The following is a 16,735-nucleotide window of genomic DNA, read 5'->3' as shown; positions in this document are numbered from 1 at the left end:
GAATTCTTGATAGTGCAGAGCTGCAGCAGAAGCATAACTTGCCAGTTCTCCAAGAGCTGTGAAATCAAAGTAGTGTAACAAATCACAAAGTCCCAACTGGAGGATGGAAATCTGTTGCTTGAGTTCACCTTGCTTCAGTAGTTATGTTTGTTATTTACTTGTGAGTCAATGCAGTCATGTTGCTGGCAGTTTTAAAAGTCATCAGTAGTTCCATGTGACAGCAGTGGAAGCTTCTGGGTCTGGGAGGGTTTTCAGTGTTATTCAGAGAGATGCCAAAGTTGAAAGCTGGGTAATTTCTTACAGAATCTATCCATATTGTTTTAAATGCTGAAATGTTTATTTAGTTGTGTTGTGCTCCGTTTCTGACTTGAATGCCTTTAAGTAAGAAATTATCTCACTTCTTACTTTTGAATACTGATTGATTTGCAAGCCCAAAGATAAAACAAAAGTGCAGTTGCATTTTATGAATTGAACCCAAGTATACTGAATATGTGAATATTTTTAAAAGAGAATTCCAGATACAGATTTAAAAATAACTTGACAGTTTAGGTATCAAAGAGTAACTTTGTTTTTACATGCAACTGTTTTTCCACAGCAGAGTCTAATGGCTGTTTTCATTTTAATGTGACTGAATATATACTTCATTCTTACCACTTATGTCTTCTTAGACTAGACTTGAATATAAACATGTTTTCAGAGATGAAGGATACACATACATTAACTTTCTTTGTATAGCAATGCACGCAACAGTTGAATTGCCCATGCATTTCTTAAGCATCTAAAATTTCATTGATTCAGCATATCTATTTCTTAAATACTTGTACCTGTACTGAGTAATGCAGACTTAGTTGTAAAAGATGCAGGATGAAGCCAGCTCTTTTCTGTGAAGAGTGTAATGTTCTGGTTTTGCAGTTCTCTGCAGATCATTTTTCAGAATGTAGTTATATATTATGCTATAGCCTGGAAAATAAGCTAGAAACAGAAATACAGAAGTTCAGTGTTAACATGTTTTGTCCTCCTATTAATAGTAGTAATGATTTGTCCTCCTATTAATAGTATTAATGATAATAAACATCCAGAATGACAAGAACCAAAATGCAGTAGGTAAGTATCCAGACAGCTACACTGAATTATTTGACTGATTAACTATAAAGATGGTAAATGGTGAGCAGGAAGGGGTATACTTATTTTAAATACTACACTGTTATCATTGGCTGGTGCAATGGCCAAATAAACTACTGGTCAGGTAACTCAGGTTCTGTTTTCAATGAAATTTTCCAGACTCACATAGTGGTCTTTGTATTAGCACTTGTACTCCTCAAATAGAGGAAAATGTTGCAATGCTTGGAACCTGATGGAATCCAGCTCTCCCAATGGGAAGAATGTGTCTTTGGACATAAACTGGTGGGACTGCTTGAGAGGGCTTTAAACTAGAATCAGTGGCAGAAGGGGATACCAACAGGATTGCTGAAGGTAAGCCAAAGGTTGACATGGTATTGCCTGAGGATGGCAATGCTAGTGGGAATATTTACACTGCTTCTGGGAGCATGGGGGGCTCGGGAGCGTATCTTGAATACGTGTACACCAACATTTGCAGTATGAGGAAAAAAACAGGATGAACTGGAAGTGTTGGTCAGCTCCCAGAGCTGATATCATTGGTATTAGAGACTTGGTGGAGTGAGTCCCATCACTGGAGTGCTGGGATGGAAGGCTGAAGGGCAGAGCACCAAGAGTTGTAGTGAATGTGGCTACACCTGGCTGGTGACTGTAACCAGAGGTGTTCAATACATTTATCAATGCTCTGGATGCAGGAGTTGAATGCACCATTGCCAAATCTGCTGATGACACCAACTGGGAGGCACTGTTGACTCTTTTGAGGGACAAGAGGCGTTGCAGAGGGATCTGGATAGGTCAGAGCATTGGGCAGTGATTTATGGGGTGAAATTTAACAAGTTGAAATGCTGGGTTCTGCACTTAGGACAGAGTGACACTGGGCACAGATATAAATGGGGAGAGAAATGGCTGGAGAGCAGTGCTGCAGAAAGGGATCTGGGGGTGCTGGTCAGCAGTAGGCTTGAAAAATGTGAGTCAGCAGTGAGTCCTGGCAGCGCAGAGGGCAAACTTCATCCTGGGGTGCATCCAACATAGCATGACCAGCTGGTCAAGAGAGGTGATGATCCCACTGTATTCAGTGTTGATGCAGCCTCACCTTGAGTGCTGGGAGCAGTTCTCTGCCCCACAATTTAAGAAGGGTATGAAGGTCCTTGAAGGCATCCAGAGGAGGGCAACAAAGCTGGTGGAAAGGCTGTAAGGCATGTCCTGTGAGGAGCAGCAAAGGACTTTGAGCTTGTCTAGTGTGGAGAAAAGGGGGCTGAGGGGCGACATAATTGCTCTCTACAGCTCCCTGAGGAGGGAGAGTGGAGAGGGAGGTGCTGAGCTCTTCTGCCTGGCATCCAGTGAGAAGACATGTAGGAATGCTTCAAAGATTGGACATTGGGAAGCATTTCTTTACTGAGTGGTCAAACATTGGAACAAGCTGTGCTTGAGGGGAGTTCAGTGCCCCAAGCCTGGCAGTGGCATTTGGACAATGCCCTTAACAACATGCTTTAACTTTGTCACCCCTGTTCAGGCACTTGGATTAGATGATCATTGTAGGTCCCTTCCAGCTGAAAGAGTCTAGTCTGTTAGCAGCAGTCTGTGCTCTTTTCTCACCACGTGTTTTTTTGCCATACCAAAGCGCTAGTAAAAGAAGTGCACTTACAGGCAGGCTGTATGAATATACATGTAGAAAGACCGGTATAGACACCGCCACCCACACAACCTGGCTGTGCTCCTCGGCGTGGCCAGCACGTGTTTATCGTGTGTACATGTGTATTATCACATCATCCTCGCCGCCTCGAAGCAGATCTGCCGAGGAGCGGCAGGAGACCGGCTCTCGCACCCACCCCCTTACCGATGTTCGGGGCTCGCTCCGCCGCGGGCGGCCGGCGCGCCGAGAGTTAACCGCGCCCGGTGCTGCGGGCCCCGCCCGGGGCGGGGCGGGGAGGTGCTGTGCCGTACAGTTCCTTCCCGCCCGCCGCTGCTGGAAGGTGGGTCTGCCAGCGCACCCCGCAGCCCGGCCAGGTACACCGAGAGAGAGAGCTGCGGTTCACAGCGGTGGCTCCGCTGCCCCAGGTGAGAGCTCAGCAGAGCCCCTCCAGCCGCCGGTCACCAGGACCCCCGCGGGCGGGTAGCGGCGGAACCCTGGGTGCCGTTCTGTGGGGGAGCATACGACCGGTGCGGGGGAGCGGTGGTTGAGAGCGGTGGGGCCAGAGGCCTGGTGGGATGGGAGGTTCGGTGGTGCCGTTATTTTCGAGCTTGGGTGGATGGGAGCTGCCCGCCGGGCAGGAAGCCGGCTGGAAGTAAGTGATGAGCGTCGGGAGCGAGCTGTCATTGCATGCATAACCTCGATGGGGGACGCTCAGGGCAGAAAACAGTTTTGCAGGGGCTCGTCCGGTTTTCTAATGATGGATCAACGCTAACCTGGAGCTTTTCCTTAAAGATACTACTAACTGAGACTTTCCTAAAGAAAAAAAGCAACCGGACAAAACCAACCAACAAACAAAACAAAAACCCAAACCACCACCAGGAAACAAAAAAATAGTGTGTGTGTGTGTAATGAGATATAATGGATTCTGCCCGCTTTTGAATCACTGGGCAGAGGAGTCACACACATGTTGAAGCAGGCCGTGCCCTTTCTTGTGCTGCATCCTGCTGGGAGCACATTATTCTTGAGCATCAGTCTGATGGAGGATGGCTGCTGGAAGTTTTGACGTGTCTATAAAAATCTCCGTTTGTATAGGCAGTGTGAGAGTTTTACAGCTTTATGGTAATCGGGTGCCTGTTGTCTTCCGTGTGATGGCCGGAAGGGTCTGCCTTGGGAAAACTGAGTTCTGCTTGCTCCTTTCTGCTGTTTCTCCCAAGGCATCTCCGGTTGGGTGCTGCTGGAGAGGGTACTCTGCACCTGTGCAATGTCAGAACTTTACTGTCAGATTTTCTTGAAGTACATTGTTACTTAGAGCATCACAGAACCAAGAACACTGTTAAAAATTATGTGGCTGCTTAATGCTGCGAACAGCAGCTGAATGAATATCCTTGGTTTGTTTGCAGCCAGTTGTCATCTAGGTACATAAAAAGCATTTTGATGTTTCTTCTTATCTGATAACTCCTTGTTATTAGCACTGTAGTTTTCTTGGAACAAATGATGCATTTTTCCTGTGATGCACGTGATATAATAACGATGCCCTGTGGGAACTGATTAATCCTATGACCACAAGGATGCATAATGATTCTAAATGTGACTTTTATAGTTTACCTCCTTGAGCATGGAATCTAGCATATGTTTAGTATGTGTAGTACATGTGATGGTTAGGTCTGTTTAATAAAGGTTACATTTTAGATGAAGAAAATGTCCTTGAAAGTTTTAATACATTCCCATTATTCAGTGGCTTTTAACACACAGACTTCAGGTTAATCTCGTTTGGTTTTCAGTTCTTTCAAAATTCACATATTATGTAATTCTGTTGCAAGATTGATTTCTTTGTTTCCTTGTAGTGTAATCCTGGGGTTTTTAAGGATTACAGTGTATGTGCTGTCAGGCCTCTTATAAGGGAGGGTAGAGCAGAACTTCTGATTCAATACCTTCTCTAAGGGTATTCCCAGAAAGTGCCAACTCTGGCACGTAGTTGTTGTCACTTCTGAAAATAACAACGAATGAATCATTCTATAATTTTGTCATTGTGTCGGCACCAAAGCTTCAGTGATATATTTGCCTATTTGTATGCAGAAAGAAGATTTATAATATAGGTTAATGGATTAGGAAAAAAGATGATAAAGGGCTGTGACTTTTTGGAGTTACGGTTTGTTTTAACCTTCCTTGCCCTTACACTGGAGCAGATAAAAATCTCTTATTGTTGGTATGAGGAGTTTAATGGAATGTATATTATGATTAAGGTGCTTCCTGAACTCTGGTTTCAGGCATATGGCAGTTAGAGATGAGCTTCGGAGGCCTTCTGGAGGCAGGGGTGAAGGAGGGCTAAGGCTAGGTCAGCAGTCACTGTCATTGTGGGAGGTACAGAAGAAAGAGGGTTGTTTAGTTAGCTATGAGACTTACCTCTCTTTGGCCCATGGACCGGTTGTTGCTTATACCATGGAACGGAAGTAGTGGTGAGATGGGGGTTACCTTAGAAAGGGATTAGTTCAAGTTTTAGTGGTTTGAAGGTGGTGATACTCATTTTGCTGTAGTGGGGCTGGGTTATTTTGGATTTTTAATATTCATGACAGCATCATGTATATAGAGGGTTTGTCTCACTGTTAATGATGCTAGCTTTATGTATTTTGACGCACTTTATATCTGATTTTTTAAATATAATTCTAGGTATAAGCATACATGGCTCCTGGTATCCCAGACAAGAAGAAAACTGATGATGAACAGTCTTCAAAGTAAGATTCGGAAATGAATTGTCCATGTTTATATTTACCTTCCTCCCCAAACTTATTACTCATTTAGTTTAAGATAAAGTTTATAGTACAAATATTGATTATAACATCAAGTATCTAGTAGAAGCTGTTCTGAGAAATGGAGTCTTTATGTGATTTAACCACAAACGCCCATGCAGTGGGCTTTGCTGGCTAGCTATTTCCATTTATCATGACAGTGAATTTTTCCAAACATAGGTGATGTTTGGTTTTATTATTTATTTATTTTTTAATGCAGTGAGCTGTTGAAATGTTGACTTTGGTTGCTGCATATGTCCAGGCCTACCTGCTCCAGGAGTTTAATCAAATCTGTTTCTGTAAACCTTATTTTAAGCTGCTTTTAGTAAAACCGTACTTGCATGTTTAGCCCTCATATATTTGCGTTTTGTTTCAAACATCAGCTTTAAAACAGCGTAAGGGAAATAAATTGTCTGCTCCTTAGAGTTACAGGCCAAAGATTTTTATCAGTCAAACTTTGCCTTTACTGTTAATTCATGATATTGGTCCTATGTACAAACATTGATATGCTTATTTTATTGCCCATTTTACCCCAGGGTCAAAGTCTGCAATTAGATCTGGATGGGCAGATAACCAGTGCAAGTTAGTAACAGCCTCTAGGTGCAGGAAGGCAGTGGGTTGGAAAGCTTTGTTGGTAAGGTATGAGATGAAAAAGGTGAAATACAGACGCTGCTGAGGAAGGAAGCTGTATTTAGGGTGTGCATGAGGATGGTGGTGTTGGCACATACTACATGAATTTCCCTGTACTTTTAACAGAGGCCTCACCTTTTCCTAATTTATTTCCTGGAGAGAAGCTTTGATGCTGGTATTCTCATGAAGAAGGAAATATTTCTTTTTCTTGACTGAGAACAAATTGTAAAGTGATTTCAAATCATATCCTATTTGTAAGCAAAAACTATTCCAATAAACATCACAGCCAGCTATTAGGTCTGCATTAGTGAGTGACCCATTTAATATGGGTAGAGAATCCCACAAAACCAAAGAGGAGAATATTTCAGAGGAGCAGCCTGGGAATTCTGCTTGTGTGAGCTGGCAAACTCTTGGGCTGTCTGTGCCTTTCCAGAGAGCCACAAACCTGTTCTTTATTTCTTCTGTAGTCAAACAGGTCTCTCAGAGGGAAGAACAAAGGCAACTGAAGCCTTTGGCTCCACCTCAGGCAGGATTTGAGAGAAGCAAATGGGGCATGTGGGAGATGGAGAGGAATTGCTACCAAAGGAGCTAACAGCCCACCCGCTTTGTTGGGCTGCTTTTTCTGTGCTGAAGGTGGTAGTGGTGGGCTGGGACCAATAGGGTGGATTGGGATGGTAACTCTGTCTTTGGTTGTGCAGCTGCTGCTCCATAGTGACTGACACTGGGGTGAGAATTTCAAGAACAGAAACAACTGTTATACTGAGAATATTGGGGTTCTAGCTATTTTCTTCGCTGAGGAACAGTTCAGTATGGGCATCTAGGCCATTTTAGGCTTCTTAAGGTAACCCATCCATCCTGCACAAGGTTGACAGATAAGACATAGGACCTACAGAAAAGCCCTGCCTTTCTGGAGAGGCATTAGAAGGCAGACCAGATAACCTAAAACATCTCAAATAGTGCTGAACACCTCTGTTTAGGCTTCAGAGTCCCACCAAGTTTTTGCATAAACTCCAGGTGAACTCTTTTGTTTGTCTCCTCTGACAAAGCAGTTTGAATTTCCTGAGGCATGTTGTGACTGCAGTGAGCCTTCATTAAGCTATTAAGTCGTCTTCCTGTGTGTGAAAGATGTTTATTGCTTGATTCCGTGTCTTGGAAACTATTTTGAAGTATTGGCCCGTATTTTGCTTAAGCTTATGTCTTTCCTTAAGCTTAAGTCTTTCCTCCCTGTTTCAACTGAATTTAAAATGTCAAGCACAGAAGGCAGATGTTTTATGATTAATTCAGCTTGCTTAGTTAGTCCACTACCAAATTTTCCATGAAGGCAATCCCATTCGCTGAGCAATTCAGTTTTCCCTCCTTGCCTTGTTGTTTCCTGAATCTTCAGAAAGGGTGGGGATTTTTTTTTAAGCTGTCTGACTTACTTATAGGAAACAACTTAAGAGGACGTAAATTCTTTTTACCTCTTCCAGATCCTAGCATTAGACAATGCTAAGGACTGTCTATGTAGAAAGGTGTCTTACTGTATATTCCCTGGTCCAGCTCCCAGTTGTTCTGCTCTCCATAAACACCGACCCTGGTTCACAGCTTTAAGATTATTTAAGATAAAGGTTGCGCTGTTGCAGATGCATCCTACCATCTGGGCTTTTCTTCAGCAATTTCATCCTGTGTAATGAATGCAATTTTAAATATTGTGATTTATTATGAGATGCAAGTTGGTCATAAAATTTAGGATTTTCTTAAAGTAATGCATCAGGAACCAAAATAAGGCAGTGCAGGCATACTTGGGTGTGGCATGTCCCTACTTTTACTGCTTGACTTCACAAAATTAGCATCTGTTCAATGCAGGGGGTTGTGTATATAGTTTCATTATGCTGTTGTCCTGGCAGAGAGAATTTTATCCATCTCTGCAACCCTCACCTGGAGAAAATGAAAGAAGACATCCTGTACCATTTTGCTCTTGGGACTGGTACCCATGATTTTCCAGCATTATTTGGAGATGTAAAGGTAAGGCAGTTTGCTTCATTCAGCCAGCCAGTGCTTTTCCATAGCAGGTGGAAGTGTAGCTGTCTTCAAAATAAGACTAAATGTGTCAACATACTACCAAATGAGGAGGGAATAGAAAGAGGATAAGCTTTTATGGGTTCTTGTCACTTTCAATATCAAACAAAATCTGGGATAATTGTTTCTTACTTCCCTTTTGGGGGGGGGGGGGGGGGCTTCAAATCAGTAGCTGTCTTTTACTAGTTTAAACAGGATGAAGGAATTTGAGTGGTGTATAGAAGTGTGTTTTTTGCCAGTTTTTCTTCATGGCCTTTTAGAATTTGTGTGAGAAGAATCGCATCTGGTTCTGTTACCTGAAGGTGTTTGCATCCGTATGTTGATCTCTGCGTGTTCTTTGATATAGTGAATCATGCAATTGATTTTGTTTTGTTGAATACTCTCCTCCCCAGTTTGTATGTGTTGGCGGTAGCCCTTCTCGGATGAAAGCTTTCATTGCCTACATAGCTGAAGAACTGGAGCTTGGGAGCCCTGGTTGTGACTATCCTAACATCTGTGCAGGAACTGACCGTTATGCGATGTACAAAGTGGGACCTGTTTTATCTGTCAGTGTAAGTACCTCACTTACTTACTCAGTTATGGGACACGTATCATGGAATCATAGAATAATTAGGGTTGGAAGGGACCTTAAGATCATCTGATTCCAACCCCCCCCCCCCGCCATGGACAGGGACACCTCCCACTAAACCATGTCACCCAAGGCTCTGTCCAACATGGCCTTGAACACCGCCAGGGATGGAGCATTCACAACTTCCTTGGGCAACCCATTCCAGTGCCTCACCACCCTCACAGTAAAGAACTTCTTCCTTTCTGTATTTAAGTTTAAACTCATCATCCCTTGTACTATCTCTGCAGTTCCTGATGAAGAGTTCGATGATACTGTTCAATGTAGAAAGTATGAAGGCATATTTCTTCTAAGCACTTAGTAGATGGAGTCATGTTTTTACGTTTCCACCAGCCATGCTCAAAATAGTGCACTCAGCTAATTAAGATTTCTTTTTTAGCCCTTTTTTTATGAGAGAGCAAATCTCTGAGACCTTCACTCCTTTCTTGCCTCCTTTTTCCCCTATGTACCACAGAGGTGTTACAGGAATGACCTTGTAAATTTTTTTGATTAGACTTCCTATTGCCTTGTCCCTGTTCAGTGTCCTAAATAATATGGGGAAAAAAGTCGATGTATATGGGATATTGGAAAAATTGGCTGTATCACATCCAGTGGCATTGTCCAGTGTGCTAACATAACTTAAGAGTAGCATTCCATGGGACTTGAAATGCATGCATGAGCTGCCAACTCATGTATGCATTTTAAAATGTCACACCTTTAATTTGTTGATATGATTGCATACTTGAATTGCATAACTGTAGTATCATCCTACACCCTCTCTTTTGAGCTGTAATTATTTCTTTATCATGCAAGTTAAAGTGAACTTACATTTGCTGAATTTTGTGACTAAACCACAGTGTCTGTACTTTGAAAAAATAAATCGCTTAACTATTCACTAGCACTTCAGGTTCAGGTTTTTGGTGTTTAAGAACAGTTCTGCGATAAAGTGCATTTATCAGCTATTAGGAAATGACCCTGCTTATACTTTTGAGAATGTAAGTATTTTATAATTCATGATTTTTAGAAATATTATGCTTCATCTGAGTCTACCAAAGCCAGTGTGAGTCTTTCTGTTTAGTAGGCCCAGAGCATAGGGCCTACATCGAATGAGTTAGGAGACATTTGAAGAAAAGTAATCAGGAAGGAGATACTGTCCTGCTCCTTCTTCCATATATATTTTGTGTTGTCTATGTGCGTGCTGAATATGAATTTCTGCTTTCATTTCAGCATGGTATGGGCATTCCTTCTATAGCAATCATGTTGCACGAGCTGATCAAGCTGCTGTATCATGCCAAGTGTTCCAACGTAACCATTTTTCGCATTGGCACATCTGGTGGAATAGGTATTTCCCCTCTTGACTTCTTTCTTTCTTCAAACTAAGTCTTGTGTGTAGGAGAGTAAAACATCTCACTGCAAGTAAGTAGTTGATGGTCAGAACAATTTTCTGCAGGAGAAGAATCATTTTTCTTCCATAATTTTGAAAGAAAAAAACAATATCTGTCTTTGGACAAAACAAACTTAAGAGGTCTGACGATGTGAGGAGAAGGACATTTCTGTCCTGTATGAAAAATATGAGATAAGAAAGAATATATAGTGAAAAAGGTAAAATTTAATTATTTCAGAAATTATCTGTAATAATGCAATGAAGCAGCTAAGCATGCGTAAAAAGTCTCTTGGTGAATTCAGGGGCAAATCTGCTGCCTTTAAAAGAAGCAGGATTGGCTCAAGAAGTGTGTTCTGTATGTGTGGAAACAAAGCATTAACTACACTATGAAGCTATATCTATTTATTTTTACTGCAGGTCTGGACCCAGGCTCAGTGGTTATAACTAGAGAATCTGTAGATGCCACCTTCAAGCCTCAGTTTGAGCAGGTTGTTCTGGGAAAGACTGTAATTCGCAGTACAAACCTAGATGAACAGCTAACTAAGGAACTGATGCAGTGCAGCATAGAAATTGGTCAATTCCATACAGTCATTGGAAACACAATGTGCACTTTGGATTTTTATGAAGGTAAGACTGGTGACAGACTAACAGAAGTGTAATGATAAGCAGTAACAGATGAATATCAAATAGTATTTTCAGTATTATTTTAAATACTGAATAATGCTTAACATTAAGGGTCCAGTTCACTGAGCAGAACACATTCTCTACTTTGAGCTGACTTGTCAACTACAGTGAACCTATTTTTCCTACACCTAAGATCAAGTATTGTGCTTAGCAGTTTGCTGTATCAAATTTTTAATTTTGTGGAAGTTTACTTCCCCCCACCTCCAATAGATCCTCTGAAATACATATAGTCTATTACACGCTTTTTATGTACTCGGCAGTTAGGTGTGTTTTCCATAAAATTTCAGTAGCTTACCAAGGCATCCTAAGAGGGTTAGAGGAGTGAGAATTATTTGTGGCTGGTTTGGGCTTGTTTTATTTGGGGGAGGGAATGATAGTGTTTTGGGGGTTGTTGTTCATTTGTTTCACACTGGTTAGGTATCTAAAGGAAATATTTCTAAAAGAAGTGTTGGGACTTGTTTCCCATTGTGCATTTTGAGAAAAGTGATGATCAGACAGCAGAAGACAATATTTTGCTGAGTTGTGTCAGTGCTTCCATGTAGGAGGGGCAAAACTCCAAGGCTTACTTTGGATAAACATGGAGATATTCAGGTGCTTTTCTGATTTCCCAAGTCTGTTCACAAACATCTTTCAAACCTTACCGGAACAGAGTGTAGATGGCACCTGGTACTTCTATCTCTAGCTGTTACTGAGTAGGTGACAAAAGGTGCAATGCAGAGTCATGGTAGTTCTCAGGCTTGTTCAGAAGCAGATGCAGTCAGTTTGTGTATCTCCTTAAGCGCCAGTCACAGGTGCAAACGATGTTAAAAAAAAGGTGTCAGGAATGTTTTTAACTCGTACAGCAAAAACTGAGGGCAAGCTCACAGGCATTAATTTAGGAGTCCATCTCCTGAAAACAAGAAGGTACGAGGTAAAACACTGTAGTTGAACTTTACTGTGCATATGCTGCTAGTCTTTTCTCTATAAGTGTTATTCTTGAATAATTTTAATAATTTTTCTCAAAAAACCTGTAATAGTATTAGCTAATTAGCTTAAGATTTTCTTACTCTCTTACCTTAGAGAGTCTGAAACTAATAAAATGGTCAGCTTTTAAGGTAGCATCAGGAAAGCATTTTCAAGCCTGACGGTTTTTCTAAACAATGCATAAACAGAAAAAGTGCATATAGCTTTCATATAGCTTAAAGTTTATTGATGAATTTTGATTCATGTTGAAAGTGTGGGAATCCACTGCTTTTATTTTCCCATTTATGAATTTGAGAATTTAAGCTGGAGAAGGCCAATTAAATTTTTATTATTCACATTGCAAAAAATACAAGTAATATGTAGAAGCTCTAGCAATAGCTGAGAATCGCTTTGTCCTGTTTGTCTTGAACATTAAAATGGAGAGTGCTAGTAAAAGCTGGACAATGTATAGGGGAAACTGCAATAATTATGTGTTTTAGAAGCAAATTGTTCTGTGACTTTGTCACACTGAAAATTTCTAAAAAATTACTTTGTAGGACAAGGTAGGTTGGATGGTGCAATCTGCTTATACAGTGAAGAAGAGAAACTGCAGTATTTGAAGGAAGCTTATGATTCTGGTGTCAGGAACATAGAGATGGAGTCTTCCGTATTTGCTGCAATGTGTAATCTCAGTGGTGTCAAAGGTAAACTAACTTAAAGTCACTTTATTCAAGCTATGGGAAGTTTTTTGCATTGCAGGGGGTTTGTGGTAAAAACTGTGAATCAGGTGTTAACGTACCTTCTGCATATAAAAATAATCAATCCTGGTTATAGTTTTGTTGCTATGATTGTTTCATTTGTATCATATGTATTCACAATTTATGCAAACTTCCTCACATAGTTCTTAACACAGTTTAGTTCTGTCATTTGCTATTCCAACCGAAGGCAAGCGCACAAATAATTGAAGTACCTAATTATACTATAGTATTAATTTGTTTTCTTCAGTTAGTTGTTGAAGTTTAGAGGAAGCAACTTGTTAATTTAAGCAGTTGTGTGATTCTCATATACATAACACTAATATCACTTTCTATAATTTAATAAGAAAATTGAAAATGTGTCTTGTGTAGACTTACAGCTTTAATTCTTAAACAGTTGAAGACTTTCAGCAGCATCATGAATAAACCATTCCTAATCATAAACAGAGATTTTAATTTTTTCACACGAGCCAACTAAGTTTCAGGAAAGATTATGGGGGAAAAAAATAACTACCAAACAAGCAATTACAAATAATGTAATGCAGTGCCTTTCTACTTACCATGTTAACTGTCGTCTCTCGCTTTCCTTGGCAAAGAATTCACTTTTCTTGGCAAGAAGTCTCCCAGTTTAAAACATCAGTGTTTCTTAAACTTCCTTAAACTCAAGGAGGATGAAAAGAAGCAAAAAGGCCAGCAGTTATTTCAAGCATCCTTGGTTCTTACTGATTTGAGAGTCCAAAAAACCAACCCATGCTATTATTGAGCTATTATTTTTGCTGTCTCTGCTTTGCAGGTCTTTAATGTGTATTACTGCTTGTGCTCTGTAAATTGCCACTAGCAGAAATCCCAGGTACAGAAGGGTGACAGTAGAGCTCAGCTTGAGTAAAAGAAGGGATTGTACCTTTGGGGCTCTGATCGCCAAAAGACAGCAGATGAGCCTGAGATGATCCATGAGATCCTTATATACTTGCAGTGCTCCCCACCTATGAATGTCAAAGCGGCTCATCTACTGGCTCCTGAGGAGTGGCATCTACAGTGCAGGGATCTGGTAGATAGCAGAGGCCTGTAACTACACCTGCTAGAACAGTGTCGCTGATTACTTTCTACCAGTCAAGGCCTGGGTACTTGTGGAATATAGTTTCTACCCAGGAAAACATAAGAATCATGATACAAGTATCTGCAGGTGCCTGAGAGCTCTTGCTTTACTAGTGTAGCAATCAGTTGTCTTAATTTTTCTGTAACTTTTTTATATCACCCAAAGCATGCTAGTCCCCAAGCATCTTATGGTACTGTGCTCTGTGGTTTGGGTTTGTTCTCTTGCATTTCCAATATTCTAGCTGTTTGTTCAAATGTTTATGATCTTGGACTGTAGAAGTGCCAGAATGTTATTCCTAATTAATGCTCTCTTTTAATTTCTAGCCGCTGTAGTGTGTGTCACTCTTCTGGATCGGCTTGAAGGGGATCAGATTAGTAGCTCACATGATGTACTTGTGGAGTATCAGAAAAGACCCCAGAAGTTAGTGGGATATTTCATTAAGAAAAGTCTTGGGAAAGTATGAAATACCCATCTTTGTTTCATAGAAGCAGAAGGGTTTTTGCACAGCTGAAGTCATGGTCACATCTTCTGTGCATTAAAGGTATTTTGCCTCAGAACACCTTACAGCATTCCTTGTGTCAAAGTTAATCATTTATGTCAATGTTTTTTGGGAATGGACTTCAGTTAAGTTTTGCTTAGTTATGCATTGCTGGATTTAAGACTCACTTTTCTGTGAACTGGAAAGTGGATCTGCTGTGAAGGACAAGCCTGCTATAATATATGAAAAAGTTTTATCTCTACTGTGAAAGAAAAACTAGGAAGTAAATCAAACTTTATTGCCAATTATTTGCAAACCAATAAATTAAGAATGCTAGTTCCTTTCTGGTTGTTAAAAAATTATATGAATTTTAATTGTCTTTGTTGATTCACTTGTAAAGAAAAATTAAAATGAATGCAATTTATTTTTTGCAAGCTTTGACAAATAATTTTATTTTCATATATTAAAATTTAACGAAATTTAATGAAAGTGTGGGACTGAATTTTCTAAGCTTGACACTGGGCTGCTGAATATCTGTATTTCCTAGATACTGATCCAACAAGGTCATTCATACCCCATTTTAACTACATGATTGAATCAATACCCAGGAAACATTTATGTGTTAAGTAACTTTACATTAAAGAGCTTGAAATCTTTTGCTGAAGCAAGGCTGCTGCTTACTGAAGAGGAACCAGAGGCATTCAGGAGATGCAAAGCATATTTGCAGTATTGCATTATGATAGTTCCCTTCTTTTAATTTTACCCTGTTTCTTTTTAAATTCCCTGCAGGGATGTCTTACACTAACTAGACCACGTTGCCCAAGGCTCTGTCCAACCTGGCCTTGTACACTATCAAGGATGGAGCATTTACTACTTCTTTGGGCAACCTGTTCCAGATAAATGCCTTTTTCTTTAGCTGACTATGTATTTATCACTCTCTCTCTCTCTCTTTTTAAATTTCTACTGCAGTGGAGGGTCCAGTTCTAGCAGGAGTCACAGGTCAAAAGGGTCTGAATCGACTGTCAGAACAGCTGTCACTGACCCAGCTAAAAGAGATCTTTCTTTTTGAGAAAAAGTCTGCAGTACTCTGTTAACAAGCATGAGAATTAGATCTGAGAGGGGGTGATGTAGTTGTAAGCACATTCACCAAGAACTGGCAGAAAGTGGAAGCAATATGATGAAAACATTAAAAAAAGGAAGGGCTGACTTGTGAATAGGAAGCTGCCAATGAGCATTAGTCTCCTTAAATTTGTTTGATTTTTCAGCTGGAGAAAAGCTAAAAATAATAGTTTATTTTTCTTTTTTTTTTTTAAATTTACTAATTTAGTCTTCCCTTAATTTTAGAAATGCATTTTCTCATTTATGCTCAGGATATACAATGAAAGTAAGTTTTCAGAGAGCGCCTTTTTTTCTCTGTAAACTAAAGGGAAGGAGTCAGGTGGGAATGGCCCCACATTTAAACAAAATGGGAACAAAACTGCTTCTCCCTTATTTCTAATTAAAAAAATAAATTAATAATATGTGCTTAACTATGCCTGGTGCTTTCTTGGGCCTTGCAAAAAGCCCTGTGAAGTCCCTTAGGAAAAAAGCAGCAAAGCACATTCTGTCTCTTACTATCTCCTGTTCCCAGAACAGGAGCAAGGAGATAAAAAGGAGATCACTTTATAAGCTGCTTGCTGCACTCTAGGCTGAAGAACAGTTTTACCAAATTGACCAGCATGGGTTCACAGAAGACAGTTTGCCGTTGTAAATGAAATACTTACTGTTAGTAACCTAAAGAGAAAAAATACGTTACCAAGAAAACAAAAAAGCCCCACCTAATGTGGCTCTGTGAAGCTTTGGGGAAATGTATTATGGCAGCTGTCCTGAAGATACGAATCTGAAATGGTGTGATTTGTCCTTTTAAAGGAAGGAGAGCAAGAATTTGGAAACTGGTTAAAAAGTACTTTTCTTACGGCTAAAATGTTTTTCTTCTGTGTTTCCTAACAGATGGAGTAAAGGGATGTATGACAATGTAAAATTAGAATTCAAAGGAGGCGAAGTATTCTCCTGTTTATACTGGTCCCTATCCTGTAATGCTGTATTGCTAATGCAAGAGGGTGCTCTATTGACACATCTTACGTGCAATGAAATACTTTTCTTAGCTTCAGAGGAAACCAGTCAGAATTTTACTCTGATAAGAACAATTGTATTTTCCCTTGTGACTGCAACTGGACAGAGAGATAAAGAAATGAGTCAGCTTTGTGCATCCGGCAGTGAGATTGCCTTCCTGTAGGTTTTACAAAGACCTGTAAGACCATACAGAATTATATAATACTGGTGCGGCTTTTATAAGCTGGTTCAATTGATTTATATATCAGTTCTTTAATATTAGCCATTCACGTTCTTTCTGTAAAACATGTATTGGGATTTGGAGTGGTAGTATTTTAAAAAGCATATATAGAATCATAGAATCATAGAATAGTTGGGGTTGGAAAGGACCTTAAGATCACCTAGTTCCAACCCCCCTGCCATGGGCAGGGACACCTTACACTAAACCATTCCACCCAAGGCTCTGTCCAACCTGGCC

The 16,735-nt window shown here is 40.3% G+C and overlaps 1 protein-coding gene across 3 annotated transcripts; it reads left to right on the top strand.

Moving 5' to 3' along the window:
• Positions 1-3,131: 3,131 nt before the first annotated feature.
• UPP1 (uridine phosphorylase 1) lies at positions 3,132-14,822 on the top strand. Of its 3 annotated transcripts, none has more exons than XM_061449177.1 (8): positions 3,132-3,174; positions 5,417-5,481; positions 8,052-8,169; positions 8,616-8,774; positions 10,055-10,169; positions 10,629-10,838; positions 12,395-12,541; positions 14,012-14,822. In XM_061449177.1, exons 2-8 carry the CDS (start codon positions 5,429-5,431, stop codon positions 14,149-14,151), a joined length of 942 nt encoding a protein of 313 aa, XP_061305161.1. In that variant the 5' UTR covers positions 3,132-3,174; positions 5,417-5,428; the 3' UTR covers positions 14,152-14,822. The 3 variants fall into 3 exon arrangements, with proteins under 3 accessions (XP_061305161.1, XP_061305162.1, XP_061305163.1); XM_061449178.1 differs by having other exon boundaries at positions 3,154-3,247; XM_061449179.1 differs by lacking the exon at positions 3,132-3,174 and adding an exon at positions 3,300-3,401.
• Positions 14,823-16,735: the final 1,913 nt, after the last annotated feature.

The sequence above is a fragment of the Pezoporus flaviventris genome, unplaced genomic scaffold (assembly GCF_033815535.1).
Source record: "Pezoporus flaviventris isolate CSIRO_AGI_PZ_B2104156 unplaced genomic scaffold, CSIRO_AGI_Pfla_v1 ptg000007l, whole genome shotgun sequence".
NCBI lineage: Eukaryota > Metazoa > Chordata > Aves > Psittaciformes > Psittacidae > Pezoporus > Pezoporus flaviventris.
This window is presented reverse-complemented; position numbering and strand designations above follow the sequence as displayed.